Raw genomic sequence first — 24,668 nt, 5'->3', positions numbered from 1 at the left:
ATTCTAGATGCCAGCAGGCAAATGTCCCTCTGGGCATCCCGCATATATAAGACGACGTCTTTTATATGTTCTAGAGTTAGCAAAATATTATCCCTGTCGAGGGAATCAATGTTGTCTGACAGAGTATCAGTCCATGCTGCTGCAGCACTACACATCCAGGCTGAAGCAATAGCAGGTCTCAGTAGAGTACCAGAGTGTGTATACACAGACTTCAGGATAGCTTCCTGCTTTCTATCCGCAGGCTCCTTTAGGGCGGCCGTATCCTGAGACGGCAGAGCCACCCTTTTAGATAAGCGTGTGAGCGCCTTGTCCACCCTAGGGGATGTTTCCCAACGTAACCTGTCCGTTGGCGGGAAAGGGTACGCCATCCGTAACCTCTTAGAAATCACTAGTTTCTTATCAGGGGAACTCCACGCTTCTTCACACAAATCATTTAATTCATCAGATGGGGGAAAAGTCACTGGCTGCTTTTTCTCCCCAAACATATAAACCCTCTTGGTAGTAACCGGGTTAACATCAGAAATGTGCAATACATCTTTCATTGCAGTAATCATGCATCGGATGGCCTTTTTAGACTGTACATTTGTATCATCATCGTCTACACTGGAGTCAGACTCCGTGTCGACATCTGTGTCCACCATCTGAGCCAGAGGGCGTTTATGAGCCCCTGACGGCTTCTGAGTCGCCTGGGCAGGCGCGGGCTGAGACCCCGGCTGTCCCAAGGCTGCTGCGTCATCGAACCTTTTATGTAAGGAGTTGACACTGTCGGTTAAGACCTTCCACATATCCATCCAATCAGGTGTCGGCCCCGACACCACACTTATCTGCCCTTGCTCCGCCTCCACGTAACCCTCCTCATCAAACATGTCGACACAGCCGTACCGACACACCGCACACACACAGGGAATGCTCAGACTGAGGACAGGACCCCACAAAGTTCTTTGGGGAGACAGAGAGAGAGTATGCCAGCACACACCACAGCACTATATAACAGGGATTTACACTTATAATAAGTGATTTACCCAATAGCTGCTAATTTATCTTATTTGCGCCTAAATTTATGTGCCCCCCCCCCCTCTTTTTTACCCTTCTTGTACCTGGATACTGCAGGGGAGAGCCTGGGGAGCTGCTTCCAGCTGAGCTGTGATGGGGAAATGGCGCTGGTGTGCTGAGGAAGAAGGCCCCGCCCCCCTCAGCGGCGGGCTTCTGTCCTGCGTTTTGTGTAACTTAATGGCGGGGGTTTTTACACATATACAGTGCCAGACTGTATATGTGTCTTTTTAGTGCCAAAAGGTATTATAATTGCTGCCCAGGGCGCCCCCCCCCCCCCCCCAGCGCCCTGCACCCTACAGTGACCGGAGTGTGTAAGTGTGCTGGGAGCAATGGCGCACAGCTGCGGTGCGCTACCTTAATGAAGACAGGAGTCTTCAGCCGCCGATTTCATCGTTCATCTTCTGTCTTCTGGCTCTGCAAGGGGGACGGCGGCGCAGCTCCGGGAACGGACGAACGAGGTCAGGCCCTGTGTTCGAACCCTCTGGAGCTAATGGTGTCCAGTAGCCTAAGAAGCACAAGCTAGCTGCAAGCAGGTAGGTTTGCTTCTCTCCCCTCAGTCCCACGTAGCAGTGAGTCTGTTGCCAGCAGAAGCTCACTGAAAATAAAAAACCTAACAAATACTTTCTTTTCTAGCAAGCTCAGGAGAGCCCACTAGGAGCACCCAGCTCTGGCCGGGCACAGATTCTAACTGGAGGAGGGGCATAAAGGGAGGAGCCAGTGCACACCAGATAGTACCTAATCTTTCTTTTAGAGTGCCCAGTCTCCTGCGGAGCCCGTCTATTCCCATGGTCCTTACGGAGTTCCCAGCATCCACTAGGACGTCAGAGAAAACACTATGCTGAAAACCCAAGTTTCAGAACAAATAATGACTCGTAATATTTTGTAAACAAACATTTAGGCATTTATCGATACTTGAATGAGGAGTTTGAGCACAAAAGAACTTTATTCCACTGTATAGGCCTATATAAACATATTGAACGTAAAATTTTGAGATGAAAACTACTAATAACGGAGCAGAATAACCGTATGAGGTGAACAAACACCTGAGATTCTGACATATCAGCACTTTAACAAAATTATTTCCTATGAAACGTATTTTAGGCTTAGCAGCTCTTTAAAGTAATAGACAAATCCTTGTTGTACCGTTATTGGGGAAAAGCATCCGAGAAAACAAATTACATCAGAAAATCACAGAATTATTCCATAAAGCATACATCAGTGAATGAAAATACTTCACAATAAAAGGTTGCCAGGATCATCAACATTTAAATGTACAAAATGTTATTATTATTACTTTAATCTATACTATCACCTGTGGTTTACATCACAGGTCTAAAACATAAGCATTACCTTTGAAGGCCTCGTATTAAAGATGGCGGCTTAGTCTCATCAAATCCAAGTGTATTCAAGAGAAATTCAACAGTAGATGGATTGGAGAACGCCAAGGATTGCCTCAAGACCTTTTCATAAGTGTCACTGTGGCACAAGAGAGCAACACTTTGCCTTGGAGGAAGTGAACATTTATGTATTTATTATTTGTTACAGTTATCGCAATTCTCTACAAATTATTTTGAGGACTTGCTTGCATTAGGATTTATTTACACATTTGTCAATTTACTGTCCATGAATCTTCAGATGTTGCCGTTAGGGTTAATTGATCTTTATGGGCTCTACTCCTATTAGATGATATCATATCATAATATTTACAATACAAAATTAAATTCGTGTACTCCAGTGTACAGGCAGGTACAATGATCACACTGATAAATGATCACATGTTAAACACCTGGCATGTTGTAGATCCACCACCGTAGTACCAGTAAAACCTTACTGCTGTTCTAGAACACAAATTAAGTGCTGTATTTTCATACAGATGGAGCCTCGCTCATCTATGCTGTCTATGGCGTTAGTCTCAATCACGGAGTCATAGCATGCCTGGACGCAAGGCGGCGTGCCTAGTCATAGGGACGATCATAGAGCTTGTCATGGCGTTAGGCGTTACCAGTGAGTGTAATACCTGCGATCATCCACCAGATGTCACTTTTTAAAATCACCATTGTGCATCCATTGAAATACAGTACACTATAGCGCAAGAACTACTTTACTGTACGCTGTATTGGCAATGCTGTACGAACATATCATTATGCTATTTAAAATGCGCTGCGGCAATGAGGTCCCGTAGACAAACCAATAAATAAAAATAGTGTATACAGTAGTGTCTGGTTACCTCCAATTGTCCAACCAGCTAGACAGAAAATACTGTACAGAGACGTTAAGCAGAGTGTTTTGGCATCCAGGAACTTAGGGAGGAGCTTTTATCTCTCCCAATTATACAAAGATAACACTTGCCGCTGTAGCCTTTAGAGCAGAGTACATTACAAGCTGTTCGTGCTACTTAGTACTCAAATAGAAAATACTGTATGAAGACAAACTAATTCAGACCCACCATGGGTTCTGACGCTTGCCGTTATCCCTGTGGGGGTCACAGAAACTTGGGGTCGGTATCCTCTGGTAGCTATTCGTATCCCCTTCCATACCAACCCGGTTCTGAGCAGATTGGACACCCAGAACCGGAGATATTAAGCTTTAAACCCATTTTTATTTAATAGCTCACATAATCCTAACGTCAATGGATCATTGCTTTAACACGTTCGTTTGCGTCTGTATACACTTTTTATTGGTTTCTTTTTTTTGGGTCCCGACGGAGAATTAATATTTTCAACAGCATCTCTGAACTCCTATGGTTAACCCCCACCTCCCCCCTCACCTGAGAGACTGATCTTTTCAAACAAAGAGGCCAGCATACAGTCAATAAATTGCCAACACAGTATGTAAATGAACGGCTGATACTACAGTCGCTTTGGTTGGGGGAAAGGACTAGAGGGGGCCAGAGCGAATGTACATTAAACAGTACAGAGGGTTCGTTATGGAAACAGGTCTTTTCCGGTGTGCATAATTCAATTGGGATGCAAGATTCTTAAATATATAAATGTTATACAAAAAAAAAAAAAAAAAAAAAAAGGGAGGATTTTAAATTACCTACCAGTAAATCCTTTTCTTGTAGTCCATAAGGGATACTGGGAACACTGATTACGATGGGGTATATAGAAGGGGGTCGAAAGGAGGCGGTGGACTTTAAATTTCTTCAACAGGGTGTGCCGGCTCCTCCTTTCAGCTCAGTCTAGGAAAACTGTGCCTGAAGGAGAAGGACATACTTGAGAGGAGGAAACATGACAAGACACGAGTGGTGAGTGTAACAAACCAGCACACAGCAATAACAAAACTAGCAACCGCTTGTGAGACCAGAAAACAGCAACAGCTGAAATTAACAACTTCACACAACAATAACTTGCAGGAAAGGTGAAGCAGAGGCAGGCGCCAAGTATCCCTTATGGACTACGAGAAAAGGATTTACCGGTAGTTAATTAAAAACCTCTTTTCTCTATCATCCATAAGGGATACAGTGAACACCGATTATGATGGGGACGTCCCAAAGCTCCCAGAACGGGTGTGAACCGTATGTCTAAACTGGACATCCTCCAAGGCCAGGGTATCAAACATGTATAACTTGACAAACGTGTTTGTTCCCGACCAGGTAGCGGCCCGGCATAGTTGCAAAGCCGAAACACCACAGGCAGCCGCCCAGGAAGAACCCACAGACCTGGTAGAGTGGTCTTTGACAGACCTAGGAATAGGCAAGGTCGACGAAGCACAGGCCTGTTGAATAGTAAACCTAATCCAACGTGCGATTGATTGCTTGATACCAGGAAGACCTTTCTTGCGAGCGTCAGAGGACAAACAAGGAATCCGATTTTCGGACAGTCTCAGTCCTCTTGACTTAAATCCTCAAGGCTCGCATCACATCCACGGACTCGGGAAGAGAGGCAGTGGCTGAAGCCGCCGAAACCACAATAGGCCGATTCAGGTGGAACGCAGAGACCACCTTCGGTAGAAACTGCTGACAAGTCCTGAGCTCTGTTCTGTCCGCATGAAAGACCAGGTAAGGACTCCTAAAGTACAAAGCCCCCAGTTCTGAAACTCGCCTAGCCGAAGCCAAGTCCAAGAGCCTCACAGTCTTCCACGTGAGGAATTTGTCTTCCACCGACAGAGGCTCAAACCAAGAAGACTGTAGGAATTTCAGGACCATGTTGAGATCCCAAGGAGCCGTGGGCGGCACAAAGAGAGGTTGAATATGCAGGACACCCTGCAGGAACGTCTGTACCTCAGGCAGAGCAGCCAATTTCTTCTGGAAGAAGATGGACAAGGCAGAGATCTGAACCTTTACAGAGCCCCACCGTAGGTTCATATCCATGCCATCTTGTAGGAAGCGCAAAAAGCGTCCAAGATTGAATTTCGCAGCTGGACACAATCGGCCTTCACACCAGGAGACGTATCGTTTCCAGATATGGGTGCTATGCTTCGACGTGACAAGCTTCCTGGCCTGGACCATGGTGGTTATGACCTTATTCGGAATACCCATCCTAGCTAGAATGTTCCGCTCAACCGCCATGCCGTTCAACGAAACTGCCGTTAGTCCAGGTAGATGAACGGCCATTGTTGAAGAAGAAGTTCCTCCTGTAGTGGGAGAGTCCAGGGTTCTTCTACTGCCATGGCCAGAAGATGTGGGTATTAGACTCTTCAAGGTCAGTCTGGGACAATGAGAATTGCCTGTAACCCCTCTCTTCGGATTCTTTTTAGGATCCGGGAGAGTAAGAGAATCGGAGAGAACAGGTACACTAGCTGGTAATCCCACTGTGCAGTCAGTGCGTCCACCGCCGCTGTTAGAGGGTCCCTCGTCCTGGAACAATAGCATGGAACCTTCTTGTTGAGCCCAGAGGCCATCAGATCGATCAGTGGACGTCCCCACAGACCTGATCATCTGGAACACCTGTGGATGCAGACCCCATTCTCCTGGGTGGAGGTCAGGGCGGCTTAGGAAGTCCGCCTCCCAATAGTCCACTCCTGGAATGAAAATGGCTGACACTGCCCTTGCATTCCGTTCGACCCAAAGGAGAATCTTGGATACAGATATATAATTTTAATATCAAAGCCTGGACTTAGCCTGGATGAAATACAGTAGGCAAAGGACTGCGATCTCCTCCTAACATCTTATTCTCTCACCTACAGGTATTCAAAACAATTATTACAACTCTCAGCAGCTGCACAGTGATCTAGGATACTATACTCTGCAGTGTCTGTTTGCATAGGTATTCAAAACAATTATTACAACTCAGCAGCTGCACAGTGATCTAGGATACTATACTCTGCAGTGTCTGTTTGCATAGGTATTCAAAACAATTATTACAACTCTCAGCAGCTGCACAGTGATCTAGGATACTATACTCTGCAGTGTCTGTTTGCATAGGTAATCTGGAGTTATTGTTTTGTGCAGAATTTAGCCTGTTTAATTGTTAGATATTTGGGGAATTTGGGATGTCCTCCTCCCATATCATTATTTGTTTGTTTTAGCTTTATTGCCCACCAGTGGGTGTTGGGCAATGGGTGGGGTTTTAATCATAGAAACATAGAATTTGTCGGCAGATAATAACCACTTGGCCCATCTAGTCTGCCCCTTTTTTTTTTTTTTGTTTTAATCTCTAACCTTAATTGATCCTTATTTCTTTGTAAGGATATCCTTATGTCTATCCCATGCATGTTTAAAGTTCTCTACTGTCTTAGCCTCTACCACCTCCGATGGGAGGCTATTCCACTTGTGAACCTATACCTTACACATGTTAATGTTAGTTCATATTAAAGTATACTTGTCTGATTAAGCCTGGCTGATTGATCCAGGGTGTAGGACTCTAAGGGAGGAGGCTCAAAGGGAGCAGATATATAATTTTAATATCAAAGCCTGGACTTCAACTGGACGAAAAACTGAAAGAAAACCTCAAACAACAACAGATGAACCTCTTATCAATATCAACTGCATATGCAAATTTATCACCCTCCAACTTTCACTCTGTGAACACTATGCAACCCATTTGCAGAAAAGAACATTAGTAAGATCTGGTTTCCATCCATAATCAGGATTACAAAGATCTTCTTTGGGACAATTGTGAGTTCATCTTCTCATCTACAAACACTTGAAAAATCTAACAGAATTACCATTGCTTCTTAACCCTCTCACAATCCTTTCATTTCTTACAGCCCAAATACATTTCTGCACCCACTTTATCTACGCTTTTGACTCATTCCATACTAACTCTACACCCATTGAGACTACACTGCTTTTCTCACCTGCATTTCTGCAATTCTTCTGCTCTGATTCCCTTACAGTCTCCACTCTTACTTCCACTCAACCTATTTACCTACTTAACACTATGTCAAAGCTTTCTTATACTCCCCACATCACTCAGTGTCTACCTAATAATGTATCTTTATCCTTCCCCCCTAGTCTCCTACACCTCCTCCTCTGTCTCCCCTCCATCCCTCTGTTTCCTTCCCCCTCCTTTCCTGTTACCCCACATTCATTTACCACTGCCCCATGGTCCTGCTACCCCACAACTCAGCCCTGCTCCCTCTCTCCCTTCCCTGTCACCTCCCCATATCCCCATCCACATCACACTGAGCTCCCTCCCTGCCCACCTCCTGCAGTTTCCCCTCCTAGCTCAGGCACCCGTACCATCACTACTCTCTCATCATCCCTGCCCTCAAAGTTAATCTCACCTCATCGCTACAGCAACCCTGATAATCTCATTCACATCTCTCCCACAAACTCATACCCCCTATCCTGTGCCCTCTGGAATGCCAGATCTGTTTGTAACAAACTGGTCCCCACTCATGACCTTTTCATTTCCAACTCCCTACACCTACTAGCCATTACTGAAACTTGGATTACGCCCTCCGACACTACTTCTCCTGCTGCTCTCTCTGCTGGGGGCCTCACATTCTCTCACACACCCCGACCTGGCGGTCGCCATGGGGGGGTGTTGTGGTCCTTTTACCTTCTAGTTACTCCTACCAACTCATACCACCAGAACCATCCCTTACATTCTCAACATTTGAGGTGCATGCCATACGCCTCTTCCAACCAGTCCATCTTAGAGTAGCTGTCATTTACCACCCCCCTGGCACTGCTCCAAATTCATTGACAACTTTGCTTCCTCACTTCCTCTCTTCTGACATTCCCTCCATTATCCTAGGCGATTTCAACATCCCTATTGACATCCCCACACAATCCCCTGCCTCTAAACTCCTTAACCTCACCTCTTCACTTGGTCTCTCCCAGTGGACCTCCTCACCCTCCCATGTGAATGGGAGCTCACTGGATCTGGTCTTCACTCACCGCTGTGATATTTCTGATTTTTCCAACTCCCCATTTCCCCTCTCTGACCACCACCTGCTCTCCTTTAACCTATCTCTCTCGACTTCCCCATCTCTACCTCCTAAGGCTACCATCACTAAGCGTAACATTGAAGCTATTGACACCACATTCCTTTCCTCCCTGTTTGACTCACTTCTCTCTCCTATTCTCTCTCTCTCATGCCCTGAACAAGCCACTTCCACATACAATGCATCCCTTACTTCTGCTCTTGACTCTGTTGCTCCACCAACCACTATTCACCCTCGCAAATTAACACCTCAACCCTGGCACACCAAATGCACCAGATATCTGCAAAAATACTCACGTACTGCTGAGCGACACTGGAGGAAATCACGCTCTAAGGCAGACTTCCTCCATTTCAAACTTATGCTCTCATCCTTCAGTGCTGCCCTCTCTCTTGCTAAACAGTCATACTTCAAGAACCTCATCTCCTCCCAGTCTTCCAACCCCTGGCGCCTCTTTGCCACTCTCAACTCACTCCTCTGTCCACCTCCACCTCGTCTCCCTTCCTCACTCTCTGCTCTTGACTTTGCCACTTACTTCACATCCAAAATTGACTCCATACGTCAGGACATCACATCACACCAGTCCATCAGTAACCAGCTTTCTCCCATCCCTTACCAACCCTCCCCATCCCTCGCACCTACTCTGACATCTTTCTCCCATGCATCTGGAGAGGAAGTCATGGCCCTCATTCGTTCCTGTCCCCTCACCACCTCCCGACTTGACCCTATCCCCTCCCGCCTCCTCCGCTACCTCTCTCCTTCTGCTTGTTCCCAATCTTTCCCACCTTCTCAATCTATCCCTCTCATCAGGCACGGTCCCCTCTGCATTCAAGCATGCACTCATCTCTCCTAGTCTTAAAAAACCTACACTTGATCCAAACACTCTCTCCAACTACCGACCCATCTCTCTCCTCCCTTTTGCCTCCAAACTCCTTGAGCGTATAGTCTACAACCGCCTTACTTCCTTTCTTTCCTCACACTCACTGCTTGACACATTCCAGTCTGGCTTCCGTCCTCTCCACTCCACTGAAACTGCCCTTACAAAAGTATGCAATGACCTCCATGCTGCTAAATCTAAGGGACACTACTCTATACTTATTCTATTTGATCTCTCTGCTGCTTTTGACACTGTGGACCATCCTCTCCTACTGCAAATTCTTCACTCCATTGGTCTACGTGACACTGCCCTCTCTTGGCTGTCCTCCTACCTTTCTGACCGTTCTTTCTCTGTCTCCTCTCATGACTCCACCTCCCCCTCACTTCCACTAACTGTAGGGGTACCCCAAGGTTCTGTCCTTGGTCCTCTAATCTTCTCTCTCTATACGTCCTCACTAGGTAAGCTCATTAGTTCTTTTGGTTTCCAATATCATCTCTACGCTGATGACACCCAAATCTATCTTTCCTCTCCAGACCTCTCCCCTGCTCGCCTCACTCGTATCTTCAAACCGTCTCTCTGCTACCTCTTCCTGGATGTCCCAGCGCTTTCTTAAACTTAACATGTGTAAGACCGAGCTGATCATCTTCCCTCCCTCCCGCATTACCTCACCTCCTACAATCTCATTATCTATTGATGGCACTACTATCTCCTCTAGCCCCCAAGTGCGCTGTCTTGGAGTAATCCTTGACTCCTCCCTCTCCTTCAAACCACACATTCAGCACCTCTCACAAACCTGCAATTTTCATCTAAAAAATATTTCCAGGATCAGACCCTTTCTGACCCAGGATGCTACTAAGACTCTTATCCACTCACTGGTCATCTCCAGACTGGACTACTGTAATCTGCTCCTGACTGGCATTCCTGACAAATACCTCTCTCCACTCCAATCTATCCTCAATGCTGCTGCCCGGCTCATCTTCCTCACCAAACGCACTACATCCACCTCTCCTCTCCTACTAGACCTTCACTGGCTCCCCTTCCCTTTCAGAATCCATTTCAAGCTTCTCACACTCGCTTACAAAGCCCTCACCCACTCCTCTCCCATCTACATCTCTGACCTTATCTCCCTTTACACTCCCACCCGTCCTCTTCGCTCTGCTAATGCACGCCGACTCTCCTGCCTACGGATTACTTCCTCCCACTCCTACCTCCAAGATTTTTCACGTGCTGCACCACTTCTTTGGAATTCCCTACCTCTCCCCCTCAGACTCTCCACCTCTCTACAAAACTTCAAACGGGCTCTCAAGACCCACTTCTTCACCAAACCCAGCCAAATCTCATCCTAACCCTCTGTTCTACGCTCTTTATGTACCCCAACTGTGTCACCCCTGTCTGTCTACCCCTCCCCTTTAGAATGTAAGCTCTCACGAGCAGGGCCCTCTTCCCTCATGTGCTTATCCTTTCTTACTTTAATAATCTTCAACTGCACCAATTCCATCAGTCTTCTGCCACCTGATACTTATTCCAGTGTCATCTGCTGATGTAACTATGTTTATTTACCCTGTACTTGTCCTATACTGTCATCAACTGTAAGTTGTTGTTTTCCTGTTTGATTATTTGTTTATGTACTCTGTAATTGGGCGCTGCGGAACCCTTGTGGCGCCATATAAATAAAGGATAATAATAATAATAATAATAATAATAATAATAATAATACTTCCCGCATGAAAGCCCTGCTCTTTGTTCCTCCCTGTCGACTGACATGCCACCGCATTGTCTAACTGAACTTGAATGGCTTGACCTCGGAGCAGATGAGCTCCCTGCAGCAGAGCATTGTATAACGCTCTGAGTTCCAGTATGTTCATCAGAAGGCAGGGCTCGAGTTCCAACCACCTGCCCTGAAACTGTGCCCCTTGGGTAACAGCGCCCCAGCACCGAAGGCTGGCGTCCGTGGTCACGAGAATCCAATCCTGGATGCCGAAGCTTCTCCCCGCCAAGAGGTTGGAGGGCTGTAACCACCACAGAAGAGATATCCTGGCCTGTGGTGACAGACGAATGACTTGGTGCATCTGCAGATGCGAACCAGACCACTTCTTCAGGAGGTCCAGCTGGAAGGTCCTTGCATGAAACCTGCCAAACGGAATGGCCTAGAAAGAGGCCACCATCTTCCCCAACAGACGGGTGCAAAGATGTATCGAGACCTTGCACGGTTGTAGAACCACTCAAACCAACTCCTAAAGATCCTCCGCATCGTCAGCAGGAAGAAAAACTTTTTGAGCCACCGTGTCCAGGATCATTCTGCGGAACTGGAGGCGTTTGGTTGGCTCCAGGTGGGATTTCTAAAAGTTCAGAATCCAACCGTGGCGTGACCACAGGGATGTCGTGCGGCAGATGCTGTCCAGCAGGATTTCTTTTGACCTTGCTTTTATAAGCAGATCGTCCAGGTATGGTACAATGTACAACCCCTGAATCCTGAGTTGTAACATCATCTCCACCATTACCTTGGTGAAAACCCTTGGGGCTGTGGATAAGCCGAAGGGTAGCGTCTGGAACGGGTAGTGTTCCTCCATCAGAGCAAACCTGAGGTACACCTTATAAGGCGGCCATATTGAAGGGAAGGAGTCTTTTGTCCAGAGAGACCAAGAAATCCTCCCTTCTCCAGACCCAAGACTACATTTTGAACCGGAAAACCTTCAGATATGGGTTTAACGATTTGAGGTCTCACTGAACCATCTGGCTTTGGTACCATAAAAAGGCAGGAATAGTATACTTTGCCCCATTGCTGAAGTAGTACAGGAACAATGACCTGGGTCTGGACTAACTTTTGAATGGCTTTCCGCACATGGTTTCTGAAGCCAGTAAATCAGATTTGAAAAACCTTTGCGGTGGCAAACTATCGAACTCCTGTTTGTAGCCCTGGGAGATCAGGTCTTTTACCCAGGCATCCTGGCAGGAGCTATTTAAAATGGCGCTGAAGAATCTCAGATGAGCTCCCACTCTGAGATCCCCCTGGAGCAGAGGGACACAGTCCTGCTAAGGGTTTTGAGGAGCCAGAGCCGACGCTCTGGTCACGAGATCCTGTGGTAGCTGGATTGCGAGACTTACCACTGGATTCTTGTGCTGCATTTGAGGCACCACTGGCTTTACCCTTAAAAGCGCACTGTCCAAAAGGACTGCAGAGAAGGTCCAGTGTAAGAGCACCTAGCTGGCGGAGCAGCAGAGGGGAGTAATGTGAACTTTCCAGCGGTTAGACTCCGCCACCCACTGGCGTAACCACAACGCTCTGCGTGCAGATACCGCCATGGTAGAGATACGTGCATTAATAGGCAGACTCCAGAATATGCTGAACCAGCAGTACTAAGTCGGCCAGGGACTTATCCCCTACGAGGCCCTCCTGAATGTTACCAGCCCAAGTGTTGCCAGCCGCTGGTCCCGCTCTGATGAAGCTCCGCCCCCTGTAATGGCGCCGAACCTAAACATTTATACTGGCATAGTGTAAAAATGAAAGTACTGGTACCCCATTCCACTATTGCTGGCCAGTCTGCGCAGGGGGGTTATGGGATCACCCCAAGGGCAGTCAGTATGCCAGCCCCGCAATCGCACCGCACAATGAACCAGGCGGGGCCCCGGTTATCACTCACCACTCTGATGACCAGTCCTGTCAGCGGGATCCGACTCAGCACCTCTAGGAGGCCGGTGTCTGTTCCCTCCCAGTGTCCCTCGGTGCAGGTAAGCTGTTGGCCAACAGCTTATCTGAAAATAGCAAACAGAAAATAAACTGAAGAAAATCTCTCTGGAGCTCCCGAGTGTGCATCCTCTCCTGAGGGCACATTTTTCTAAACTGAGCTGTGAGAGGGCATATAGGGGACGAACCAGCACACCCTGGAAGAAATTTAAAGTGCACTGGCTCCTTTGGACCCCATGTATACCCCATCGTACTAGATTCCCCAATATCCCTTATGGATGCTAGAGAATTATCATTCCACCTCTTAAGAGGTGGCAATTCAAAAGATTTGAATCCGTATTTATTTTATTGGTTACTATATAGGACTTGAATATATAGATCTGTTTTATTTCATATTAAATAGTTGTTACAATTAGTGAAGTGACATATGGACTTTCCAGTGTTAGTATTCACGGAATACAACCAGCTCAAAAGTTTATGATGCTCTTACCTTTGGTATTCTGGCATATCCTCAGAGTTTATAACTCCCAGCTTAACATAAGACAAGTGTGTTGGAAGTGAAGATTTATGCAATGACAGAGTGATCTTTTCATGGTAACGGTCAATGTCCTTTACGGCAGCTAGAATTTCATATAAAATTAATCACCAACAGCTACTATATCTTTTTACAACAAACAGCCTAAACATGAGACTGGCAATTGTTATATACAGTATTTAAGAATAAGAAAAAAAATAAGATTTTACTCACCGGTAAATCTATTTCTCGTAGTCCGTAGTGGATGCTGGGAACTCCGTAAGGACCATGGGGAATAGCGGCTCCGCAGGAGACTGGGCACAGCTAAGAAAGATTTAGGACTACCTGGTGTGCACTGGCTCCTCCCACTATGACCCTCCTCCAGACTTCAGTAAGGATACTGTGCCCGGAAGAGCTGACACAATAAGGAAGGATTTTGAATCCCGGGTAAGACTCATACCAGCCACACCGTATAACTCGTGATAATATACCCAGTTAACAGTATGAACACAACAGAGCCTCTCAAAAGATGGCTCAACAATAACCCTTGTAGTTAACAATAACTATATACAAGTATTGCAGACAGTCCGCACTTGGGACGGGCGCCCAGCATCCACTACGGACTACGAGAAATAGATTTACCGGTGAGTAAAATCTTATTTTCTCTGACGTCCTAGTGGATGCTGGGGACTCCGTAAGGACCATGGGGATTATACCAAAGCTCCCAAACGGGCGGGAGAGTGCGGATGACTCTGCAGCACCGAATGAGAGAACTCAAGGTCCTCCTCAGCCAGGGTATCAAATTTGTAGAATTTTGCAAACGTGTTTGCCCCTGACCAAGTAGCAGCTCGGCAAAGTTGTAAAGCCGAGACCCCTCGGGCAGCCGCCCAAGAAGAGCCCACTTTCCTCGTGGAATGGGCTTTTACAGATTTAGGCTGCGGCAGGCCAGCCACAGAATGCGCAAGCTGAATTGTGCTACAAATCCAGCGAGCAATAGTCTGCTTTGAAGCAGGAGCACCCATCTTGTTTGGTGCATACAGAATAAATAGCGAGTCAGTCTTCCTGACTCCAGCCGTCCTGGAAACATAAATTTTCAAGGCCCTGACTACGTCCAGTAACTTGGAGTCCTCCAAGTCCCTAGTAGCCGCAGGCACCACGATAGGTTGGTTCAAGTGAAAAGCTGATACCACCTTAGGAAGAAACTGGGGACGAGTCCTCAATTCTGCCCTATCCATATAGAAAATCAAATAGGGGCTTACATGACAAAGCCGCCAATTCTGACACACGCCTTGCCGAAGCCAAGGCCAAAAGCATGACCACTTTCCACGTGAGATATTTTAAATCCACAGTTTTGAGTGGCTCAAACCAATGTGACTTTAGGAAACCCAACACCACGTTGAGGTCCCACGGTGCCACTGGAGGCACAAAAGGAGGCTGTATATGCAGCACTGCCTTGACAAATGTCTGAACTTCAGGCAGTGAAGCCAGTTCTTTTTGGAAGAAAATCGACAGAGCCGAAATCTGGACCTTAATGGAACCCAGTTTTAGGCCCATAGTCACCCCTGACTGTAGGAAGTGCAGAAATCGACCTAGCTGGAATTCCTCCGTTGGGGCCTTCCTGGCCTCACACCACACAACATTTTCGCCATATGCGGTGATAATGTTGTACGGTTGCATCTTTTCTAGCTTTAATAAGCGTAGGAATGACTTCCTCCGGAATACCCTTTTCTTTTAGGATCCGGTGTTCAACCGCCATGCCGTTAAACGCAGCCGCGGTAAGTCTTGGAACAGACAGGGCCCCTGCAGCAGCAGGTCCTTTCTGAGCGGCAGAGGCCATGGGTCCTCTGAGATTAATTCTTGAAGTTCCGGGTACCAAGACCTTCTTGGCCAATCTGGAACAATGAGAATAGTTCTTACTCCTCTTTTCTTTATTATCCTCAGTACCTTGGGTATGAGAGGAAGAGGAGGGAACACATAAACCGACCGGTACACACACGGTGTCACTAGAGCGTCCCCAGCTATCGCCTGAGGGTCTCTTGACCTGGCGCAATATTTTTCTAGCTTTTTGTTTAAGCGGGACGCCATTATGTCCACCTGTGGCTTTTCCCAACGGTTTACAATCAGTTGGAAGACTTCTGGATGAAGTCCCCACTCTCCCGGGTGGAGGTCGTGCCTGCTGAGGAAGTCTGCTTCCCAGTTGTCCACTCCCGGAATGAACACTGCTGACAGTGCTAACACGTGATTTTCCGCCCATCGGAGAATCCTTGTGGCTTCTGCCATCGCTGACCTGCTTCTTGTGCCGCCCTGTCGATTTACCTGGGCAACTGCTGTGATGTTGTCTGACTGGATCAGAACCGGCTGGTTTTGAAGCAGGGGCTTTGCTTGACTTAGGGCATGGTAAATGGCCCTCAGTTCCAGAACATTTATGTGTAGGGAAGTCTCCTGACTTGACCAAAGTCCTTGGAAGTTTCTTACCCGTGTGACTGCACCCCAGCCCCGAAGGCTGGCATCCGTGGTCACCAGGACCCAGTCCTGTATGCCGAATCTGCGGCCCTCTCTGAGATGAGCACTCTGCAGCCACCACAGCAGAGACACCCTGGTCTTTGGAGACAGGGTTATCAACCGATGCATTTGAAGATGCGATCCGGACCATTGGTCCAACAGGTCCCACTGAAAGGTTCTGGCATGGAACCTGCCGAATGGAATCGCTTCGTAGGAAGCTACCATCTTTCCCAGGACTCGCGTGCAATTCTGAAGGAGTATCATCATTTCGGCCATTACCTTGGTAAATACCCTCGGTGCCGTGGACAGGCCGAACGGCAACGTCTGGAATTGGTAATGACAATCCTGTACCACAAATCTGAGGTACTCCTGGTGAGGATGGTAAATGGGGACATGCAGGTAAGCATCCTTGATGTCCAGAGATACCATGTAATCTCCCTCTTCCAGGCTTGCAATAACCGCCCTGAGCGATTCCATCTTGAACTTGAATTTTCTTAAATATGTGTTCAAGGATTTCAAATTTAAAATGGGTCTCACCGAACCGTCCGGTTTCGGTACCACAAACATTGTGGAATAGTAACCCCGTCCTTGTTGAAGTAGGGGCACCTTGACTATCACCTGCTGGGAATACAGCTTGTGAATTGCCTCTAACACAGCCTCCCTTTCTGAAGGAGTCGTTGGTAAGGCAGATTTGAGGAAACGGCAGGGGGGGGGGGGGGGATGTCTCGAATTCCAGCCTGTACCCCTGAGATACCACTTGAAGGATCCAGGGATCTACCTGTGAGCGAGCCCACTGATTGCTGAAGTTTTTGAGACGGCCCCCCACCGTACCTGGTTCCGCCTGCTGAGCCCCAGCGTCATGCGGCGGACTTAGCAGAAGAAGCGGGGGAGGACTTTTGTTCCTGGGAAGTGGCTGTATGCTGCAGCTTTTTTCCCCTACCTCTGCCTCTGGGCAGAAAGGACGCACCTGATAATACGGTGCTCTCTTTGGTTGTGAGGGGACATGTGGCAAAAATGCTGACTTCCCAGCTGTTGCTGTGGACACTAAGTCTGAAAGACCATCCCCGAACAACTCCTCACCCTTATAAGGCAAAACTTCCATGTGCCTTTTAGAATCTGCATCACCTGTCCACTGCCGGGTCCATAACCCTCTCCTGGCACAAATGGACAGTGCACTTATTTTTGATGCCAGCCGGCAAATATCCCTCTGTGCATCTCTTATGTAAAAGACAGCGTCTTTAATATGCTCTACGTTTAGCAATATAGTGTCCCTGTCTAGGGTGTCAATGTTTTCTGACAGGGAGTCTGACCATGCAGCTGCAGCACTGCACATCCATGCTGAGGCAGTAACTGTCCAAGACCGATGTCAACTGTAACATAACCCTTATGTAAGCAACAACTATATACAAGTCTTGCAGAGTTTCCGCACTGGGACGGGCGCCCAGCATCCTCTACGGACTAGGAGAAATAGATTTACCGGTAGGTTTAAAATCTTATTTTCTCTTACGTCCTAGAGGATGCTGGGGACTCCGTAAGGACCATGGGGTTTATACCAAAGCATCCAATCGGGCGAGAGAGTGCGGACGACTCTGCAGCACCGATTTAGCAAACGCTAGGTCCTCATCAGCCATGGTATCAAACTTGTAGAATTTAGCAAAAGTGTTTGACCCCGACCAAGTCGCCGCTTGGCAAAGTTGTAAAGCCGAGACGCCTCGGGCAGCCGCCCCCAAGAAGAGTCCACCTTCCTAGTGGAATGGGCCTTAACCGAATTTGGTACCGGCAATCCAGCCGTAGAGTGAGCCTGCTGAATCGTATTACAGATCCAGCAAGCAATAGTCTGCTTTGAAGCAGGAGCGCCAATCTTATTGGCCGCATACAGGACAAACAGAGCCTCTGTTTTCCTAATTCTAGCCGTCCTGGCTACATAAATTTTTAAGGCTCTGACTACGTCCAGGGATCTGGAATGCTCCAGGTCACCGGTAGCCACAGGCACCACAATAGGTTGATTAAGGAACGACGAAACCACTTTAGGCAAAAATTGCGGACGTGTCCTCAATTCAGCTCGATCCACATGAAAAATCAAGTAGGGGCTCTTGTGTGATAGAGCTGCCAATTCTGACACTCGCCTTGCTGATGCTAAGGCCAACAACATGACCACCTTCCAGGTAAGAAATTTCAACTCAACCTTGTTAAGCGGTTCAAACCAGTGATTTTAGGAACTGCAACACCACGTTCAGGTCCCATGGTGCCACTGGAGGCACAAAAGGGGGCTGGATGTGCAGCACTCCCTTTACAAACGTCTGGACTTCTGGAAGAGAAGCCAATTCCTTCTGAAAGAAAATCGAGAGGGCCGAAATCTGTACCTTAACCGAGCCTAATTTCAGGCCCATATCCACTCCTGTCTGTAGGAAGTGGAGAAGACGACCCAAATGAAAATCTTCCGTAGGTGCATTCTTGGTCTCACACCAACACATACTTTCGCCAGATACGGTGATAATGTTTTATCGCCACCTCCTTCCTAGCCTTTATTAAAGTAGGGATGACCTCTTCCGGAATCCCCTTTTTTGCTAGGATTCGGCGTTCAACCGCCATGCCGTCAAACGTAACCGCAGTAAGTCTCTCAGAGAGAGCGCCACACTGCTCAGCAATTTCTCTCTTGATCTCGCTTTTATCAGGAGATCGTCCAAGTATGGGATAATTGTGACTCCATGCTTGCGCAGGACCACCATCATTTCCGCCATTATCTTGGTGAAAATCCTCGGGGCCGTGGAAAGTCCAAACGGCAACGTCTGAAATTGGTAATGACAATCCTGTACAGCGAATCTCAGGTATTCCTGATGGGGGGCATATATGGGGACATGAAGGTACGCATCCTTTATGTCCAAAGACACCATAAACTCCCCCTCCTCCGTGTTGGCCATTATCGCTCTGAGAGATTCCATTTTGAACTTGAATCTTTTTATGTACAGGTTTAGGGATTTCAGATTCAAAATCGGTCTGACCATACCGTCCGGTTTCGGGAACCACAAATAGGGTTGAATAGTAACCTCTTCCCTGCTGGTGCAGGGGAACCTTGATTATCACTTGCTGTATACACAGCGTTTGAATTGCAGCTAACACTACATCCCTTTCCGATGTGGAAGCTGGTAGGGCCGATTTGAAAAATCGGCTCGGGGGCACATCCTCGAATTCCAATTTGTAACCCTGGGAAACTATTTCCAACATCCAAGAATTCAGGTCCGAACTGACCCAGGCCTGACTGAAAAGTTGAAGACGTGCCCCCACCGGTGCGGACTCCCTCAGAGGAGTCCCAGCGTCATGCTGTGGTTTTTGGAGCAGCCGGGGAGGACTTTTGTTCCTGGGCACCTGCCGAAGCAGGTGCTCTCTTGCCTCTGCCCTTACCTCTGGCAAGGAAAGAAGATCCCCGACCTCTTTTGGACTTGTGCGACCGAAAGGACTGCATCTGATAGGGTGTTGTTTTCTTTTGCTGTTGGGGAATATATGGTAAAAAATTTGATTTACCTGCTGTAGCTGTGGAAACCAGGTCCGTCAGCCCATCCCCAAACAATACATCACCCTTATAGGGTAGTACTTCCATATGTTTTTTGGAATCCGCATCACCCGTCCATTGGCGAGTCCATAAGGATCTTCTCGCTGAGATAGACATGGCATTGGCCCTAGAAGCTAGCAATCCAATGTCCCTTTGAGCATCCCTCATAAATAAGACTGCGTCTTTTATATAGGCTAGTTAGGAATATAGTATCCTTATCCATAGTATCAAATTGATCTGTCAGCTCATCTGTCCAAGCTGCAATTGCGCTACACACCCATGCCGACGCAATCGTCGGTCTTAACACAGCACCCGTATGAGAATAAATACCCTTTAAGGTAGTTTCTTGCCTGCGATCTGCAGGGTCCTTAAGGGCCGCTGTGTCAGGAGACGGTAGCGCCACTTTCTTGGACAAGCGCGTCAGGGCCTTGTCCACAGTGGGGGGTGATTCCCAAATCTCCCTGTCCTGCTTAGGGAACGGGTATGCCATAAAAATTATTTTGGGGATCTGCGGTCTCTTATCCGGAGTCTCCCAAGCTTTTCCAAAGAACTCATTTAATTCATGAGATGTGGGAAAATTAATAATCTGTTTCTTTTCCTTAAACATGTGTACCCTTGTGTCGGGGACCGAGGGTTCATCCACAATATGCAACACATCCCTTATTGCCACAATCATACACTGAATGGTTTTAGTCACCCTAGGGTGCAATTTTACTTCGTCATAGTCGACACTGGAATCAGAATCCGTGTCGGTAGTAGTGTCTTGTGTTAAGGGACGCTTTTGAGACCCCGACGGCCCCTGTGAATCGGTCCAATCTGAGGATTGACCGCCTGATGTCCCCCCTAAACCAGCCTTATCAAGCCTTTTATGTAAAGATGCCACACTTGCATGCAACGTATGCCACATGTCCATCCAATCTGGAGTCGGCACAACTGACAGGGACACACCCACTCATTTGCTCCACCTCCTCCTTGGAGAAGCCTTCCGCCTCAGACATGTCGACACACACGTACCGACACCCCACACACACACACAGGGATTAACCTATAAGGGGACAAAACCCCAACCAGGTCCTAAGGAGAGACAGAAAAAGAGTATGCCAGCACACACCAGCGCTGAACAACACTGGAAATTATATATATATATATATATATATATATATATATATATATATATATATATATATATATATATATATATATATAAGAATTTACTTACCGATAATTCTATTTCTCGGAGTCCGTAGTGGATGCTGGGGTTCCTGAAAGGACCATGGGGAATAGCGGCTCCGCAGGAGACAGGGCACAAAAGTAAAGCTTTCCGATCAGGTGGTGTGCACTGGCTCCTCCCCCTATGACCCTCCTCCAAGCCAGTTAGGTACTGTGCCCGGACGAGCGTACACAATAAGGGAGGAATTTTGAATCCCGGGTAAGACTCATACCAGCCACACCAATCACACCGTACAACTTGTGATCTAAACCCAGTTAACAGTATGATAACAGCGGAGCCTCTGAAAAGATGGCTCACAACAATAATAACCCGATTTTTGTAACTATGTACAAGTATTGCAGATAATCCGCACTTGGGATGGGCGCCCAGCATCCACTACGGACTCCGAGAAATAGAATTATCGGTAAGTAAATTCTTATTTTCTCTATCGTCCTAGTGGATGCTGGGGTTCCTGAAAGGACCATGGGGATTATACCAAAGCTCCCAAACGGGCGGGAGAGTGCGGATGACTCTGCAGCACCGAATGAGAGAACTCCAGGTCCTCCTTAGCCAGAGTATCAAATTTGTAGAATTTAGCAAACGTGTTTGCCCCTGACCAAGTAGCTGCTCGGCAAAGTTGTAAAGCCGAGACCCCTCGGGCAGCCGCCCAAGATGAGCCCACCTTCCTTGTGGAATGGGCATTTACATATTTTGGCTGTGGCAGGCCTGCCACAGAATGTGCAAGCTGAATTGTATTACACATCCAACTAGCAATAGTCTGCTTAGAAGCAAGAGCACCCAGTTTGTTGGGTGCATACAGGATAACAGCAAGTCAGTTTTCCTGACTCCAGCCGTCCTGGAACATATTTTCAGGGCCCTGACAACATCTAGCAACTTGGAGTCCTCCAAGTCCCTAGTAGGTGCAAGGCACCACAATAAGCTGGTTCAGGTGAAACACTGACACCACCTTAGGGAGAGAACTGGGGACGAGTCCGCAGCTCTGCCCTGTCCGAATGGACAAACAGATATGGGCTTTTTTGAGAAAAAAACACCAATTTGACACTCGCCTGGTCCAGGCCAGGGCCAAGAGCATGGTCACTTTTCATGTGAGATGCTTCAAATCCACAGATTTGACTGGTTTTAAACCAATGTGATTTGAGGAATCCCAGAACTACGTTGAGATCCCACAGTGCCACTGGAGGCACAAAAGGGGGTTGTATATGCAATACTCCCTTGACAAACTTCTGGACTTCAGGAACTGAAGCCAATTCTTTCTGGAAGAAAATCGACAGGGCCGAAATTTGAACCTTAATGGACCCCAATTTGAGGCCCATAGACACTCCTGTTTGCAGGAAATGCAGGAAACGACCGAGTTGAAATTTCTTTGTGGGGCCTTCCTGGCCTCACACCACGCAACATATTTTCGCCACATGTGGTGATAATGTTGTGCGGTCACCTCCTTTCTGGCTTTGACCAGGGTAGGAATGACCTCTTCCGGAATGCCTTTTTCCTTTAGGATCCGGCTTTCCACCGCCATGCCGACAAACGCAGCTGCGGTAAGTCTTGGAACAGACATGGTACTTGCTGAAGCAAGTCCCTTCTTAGCGGCAGAGGCCATAAGACCTCTGTAAGCATCTCTTGAAGTTCCGGGTACCAAGTCCTTCTTGGCCAATCCGGAGCCATGAGTATAGTTCTTACTCCTCTACGTCTTATAATTCTCAGCACCTTAGGTATGAGAAGCAGAGGAGGGAACACATACACCGACTGGTACACCCACGGTGTTACCAGAACGTCCACAGCTATTGCCTGAGGGTCTCTTGACCTGGCGCAATACCTGTCCCGTTTTTTGTTCAGACGGGACGCCATCATGTCCACCTTTGGTATTTCCCAACGGTTTACAATCATGTGGAAAAAACTTCCCGATGAAGTTTCCACTCTCCCGGGTGGAGGTCGTGCCTGCTGAGGAAGTCTGCTTCCCAGTTTCCATTCCCGGGATGAAACACTGCTGACAGTGCTATCACATGATTTTCCGCCCAGCGAAAAGTCCTTGCAGTTTTTGCCATTGCCCTCCTGCTTCTTGTGTCGCCCTGTCTGTTTACGTGGGCGACTGCCGTGATGTTTTTCCCACTGGATCAATACCGGCTGACCTTGAAGCAGAGGTCTTGCTAAGCTTAGAGCATTATAAATTTACCCTTAGCTCCAGTATATTTATGTGGAGAAAAGTCTCCAGACTTGATCACACTCCCTGGAAATTTTTTCCTTGTGTGACTGCTCCCCAGCCTCTCGGGCTGGGCTCCGTGGTCACCAGCATCCAATCCTGAATGCCGAATCTGCGGCCCTCTAGAAGATGAGCACTCTATAACCACCACAGGAGAGACACCCTTGTCCTTGGATATAGGGTTATCCGCTGATGCATCAGAAGATGCGATCCGGACCATTTGTCCAGCAGATCCCACTGAAAAGTTCTTGCGTGAAATCTGCCGAATGGAATTGCTTCGTAGGAAGCCACCATTTTTACCAGGACCCTTGTGCAATGATGCACTGTTTTTAGGAGGTTCCTGACTAGCTCGGATAACTCCCTGGCTTTCTCTTCCGGGAGAAACACCTTTTTCTGGACTGTGTCCAGAATCATCCCTAGGCACAGCAGACGTGTCGTCGGGATCAGCTGCGATTTTGGAATATTTAGAATCCACCCGTGCTGTTGTAGCAGTATCCGAGATAGTGCTACTCCGACCTCCAACTGTTCCCTGGACTATGCCCTTATCAGGAGATCGTCCAAGTAAGGGATAATGAAGACGCCTTTTCTTCGAAGAAGAATCATCATTTCGGCCATTACCTTGGTAAAGACCCGGGGTGCCGTGGACAATCCAAACGGCAGCGTCTGAAACTGATAGTGACAGTTCTGCACCACGAACCTGAGGTACCCTTAGTGAGAAGGGCAAATTTGGGACATAGAGGTAAGCATCCCTGATGTCCCGGGACACTATATAGTCCCCTTCTTCCTGGTTCGTTATCACTGCTCTGAGTGACTCCATCTTGATTTGAACCTTTGTAAGTGTTCAAAAAAAAATTTTTAGAATAAGTCTCACCTAGCCTTCTGGCTTCAGTACCACAATATAGTGTGGAATAATACCCCTTTTCTTGTAGTAGGAGGGGTAATTTAATTATCACCTGCTGGGAATACAGCTTGTGAATTTTTTCCCATACTGCCTCCTTGTCGGAGGGAGACCTTGGTAAAGCAGACTTCAGGAGCCTGCGAAGGGGAAACGTCTCGACATTCCAATCTGTACCCCTGGGATACTACTTGTAGGATCCAGGGGTCCTGTACGGTCTCAGCGCCATGCTGAGAACTTGTCAGAAGCGGTGGACCGCTTCTGTTCCTGGGAATGGGCTGCCTGCTGCAGTCTTCTTCCCTTTCCTCTATCCCTGGGCAGATATGATCTTATAGGGACGAAAGGACTGAGGCTGAAAAGACGGTGTCTTTTTCTGCAGAGATGTGACTTAGGGTAAAAAACGGTGGATTTTCCAGCAGTTGCCGTGGCCACCAGGTCCGATGGACCGACCCCAAATAACTCCTCTTCCTTTATACGGCAATACACCTTTGTGCCGTTTGGAATCTGCATCACCTGACCACTGTCGTGTCCATAACATCTTCTGGCAGTTATGGACATCGCATTTACTCATGATGCCAGAGTGCAAATATCCCTCTGTGCATCTCGCATATATAGAAATGCATCCTTTAAATGCTCTATAGTCAATAAAATACTGTCCCTGTCAAGGGTATCAATATTTTTAGTCAGGGAATCCGACCAAGCCACCCCAGCTCTGCACATCCAGGCTGAGGCGATCGCTGGTCGCAGTATAACACCAGTATGTGTGTATATACTTTTTATGATATTTTCCAGCCTCCTGTCAGCTGGTCCTTGAGGACGGCCCTATCTATAG

At 47.6% G+C, this 24,668-nt stretch overlaps 1 protein-coding gene across 2 annotated transcripts in view; it reads right to left on the bottom strand.

Annotated features, from left to right (window-relative positions):
* TTC14 (tetratricopeptide repeat domain 14) overlaps nt 1-24,668 on the bottom strand; it is a 140,678-nt gene that overhangs the window by 95,038 nt on the left and 20,972 nt on the right. For both annotated transcript variants that reach the window (XM_063916325.1, XM_063916324.1), the window contains exons 5-6: nt 13,438-13,567; nt 2,404-2,556 (exon numbers count right to left, since the gene is read on the bottom strand). In XM_063916325.1, the coding sequence (XP_063772395.1) occupies nt 2,404-2,556; nt 13,438-13,567 (283 nt within the window). The remainder of the gene's footprint in view (nt 1-2,403; nt 2,557-13,437; nt 13,568-24,668) is intronic.

This window comes from Pseudophryne corroboree, chromosome 4, assembly GCF_028390025.1.
Source record: "Pseudophryne corroboree isolate aPseCor3 chromosome 4, aPseCor3.hap2, whole genome shotgun sequence".
NCBI lineage: Eukaryota > Metazoa > Chordata > Amphibia > Anura > Myobatrachidae > Pseudophryne > Pseudophryne corroboree.
Note: the sequence above shows the minus strand (reverse complement) of the source record. Positions and strands in the feature narration are given on the sequence as shown.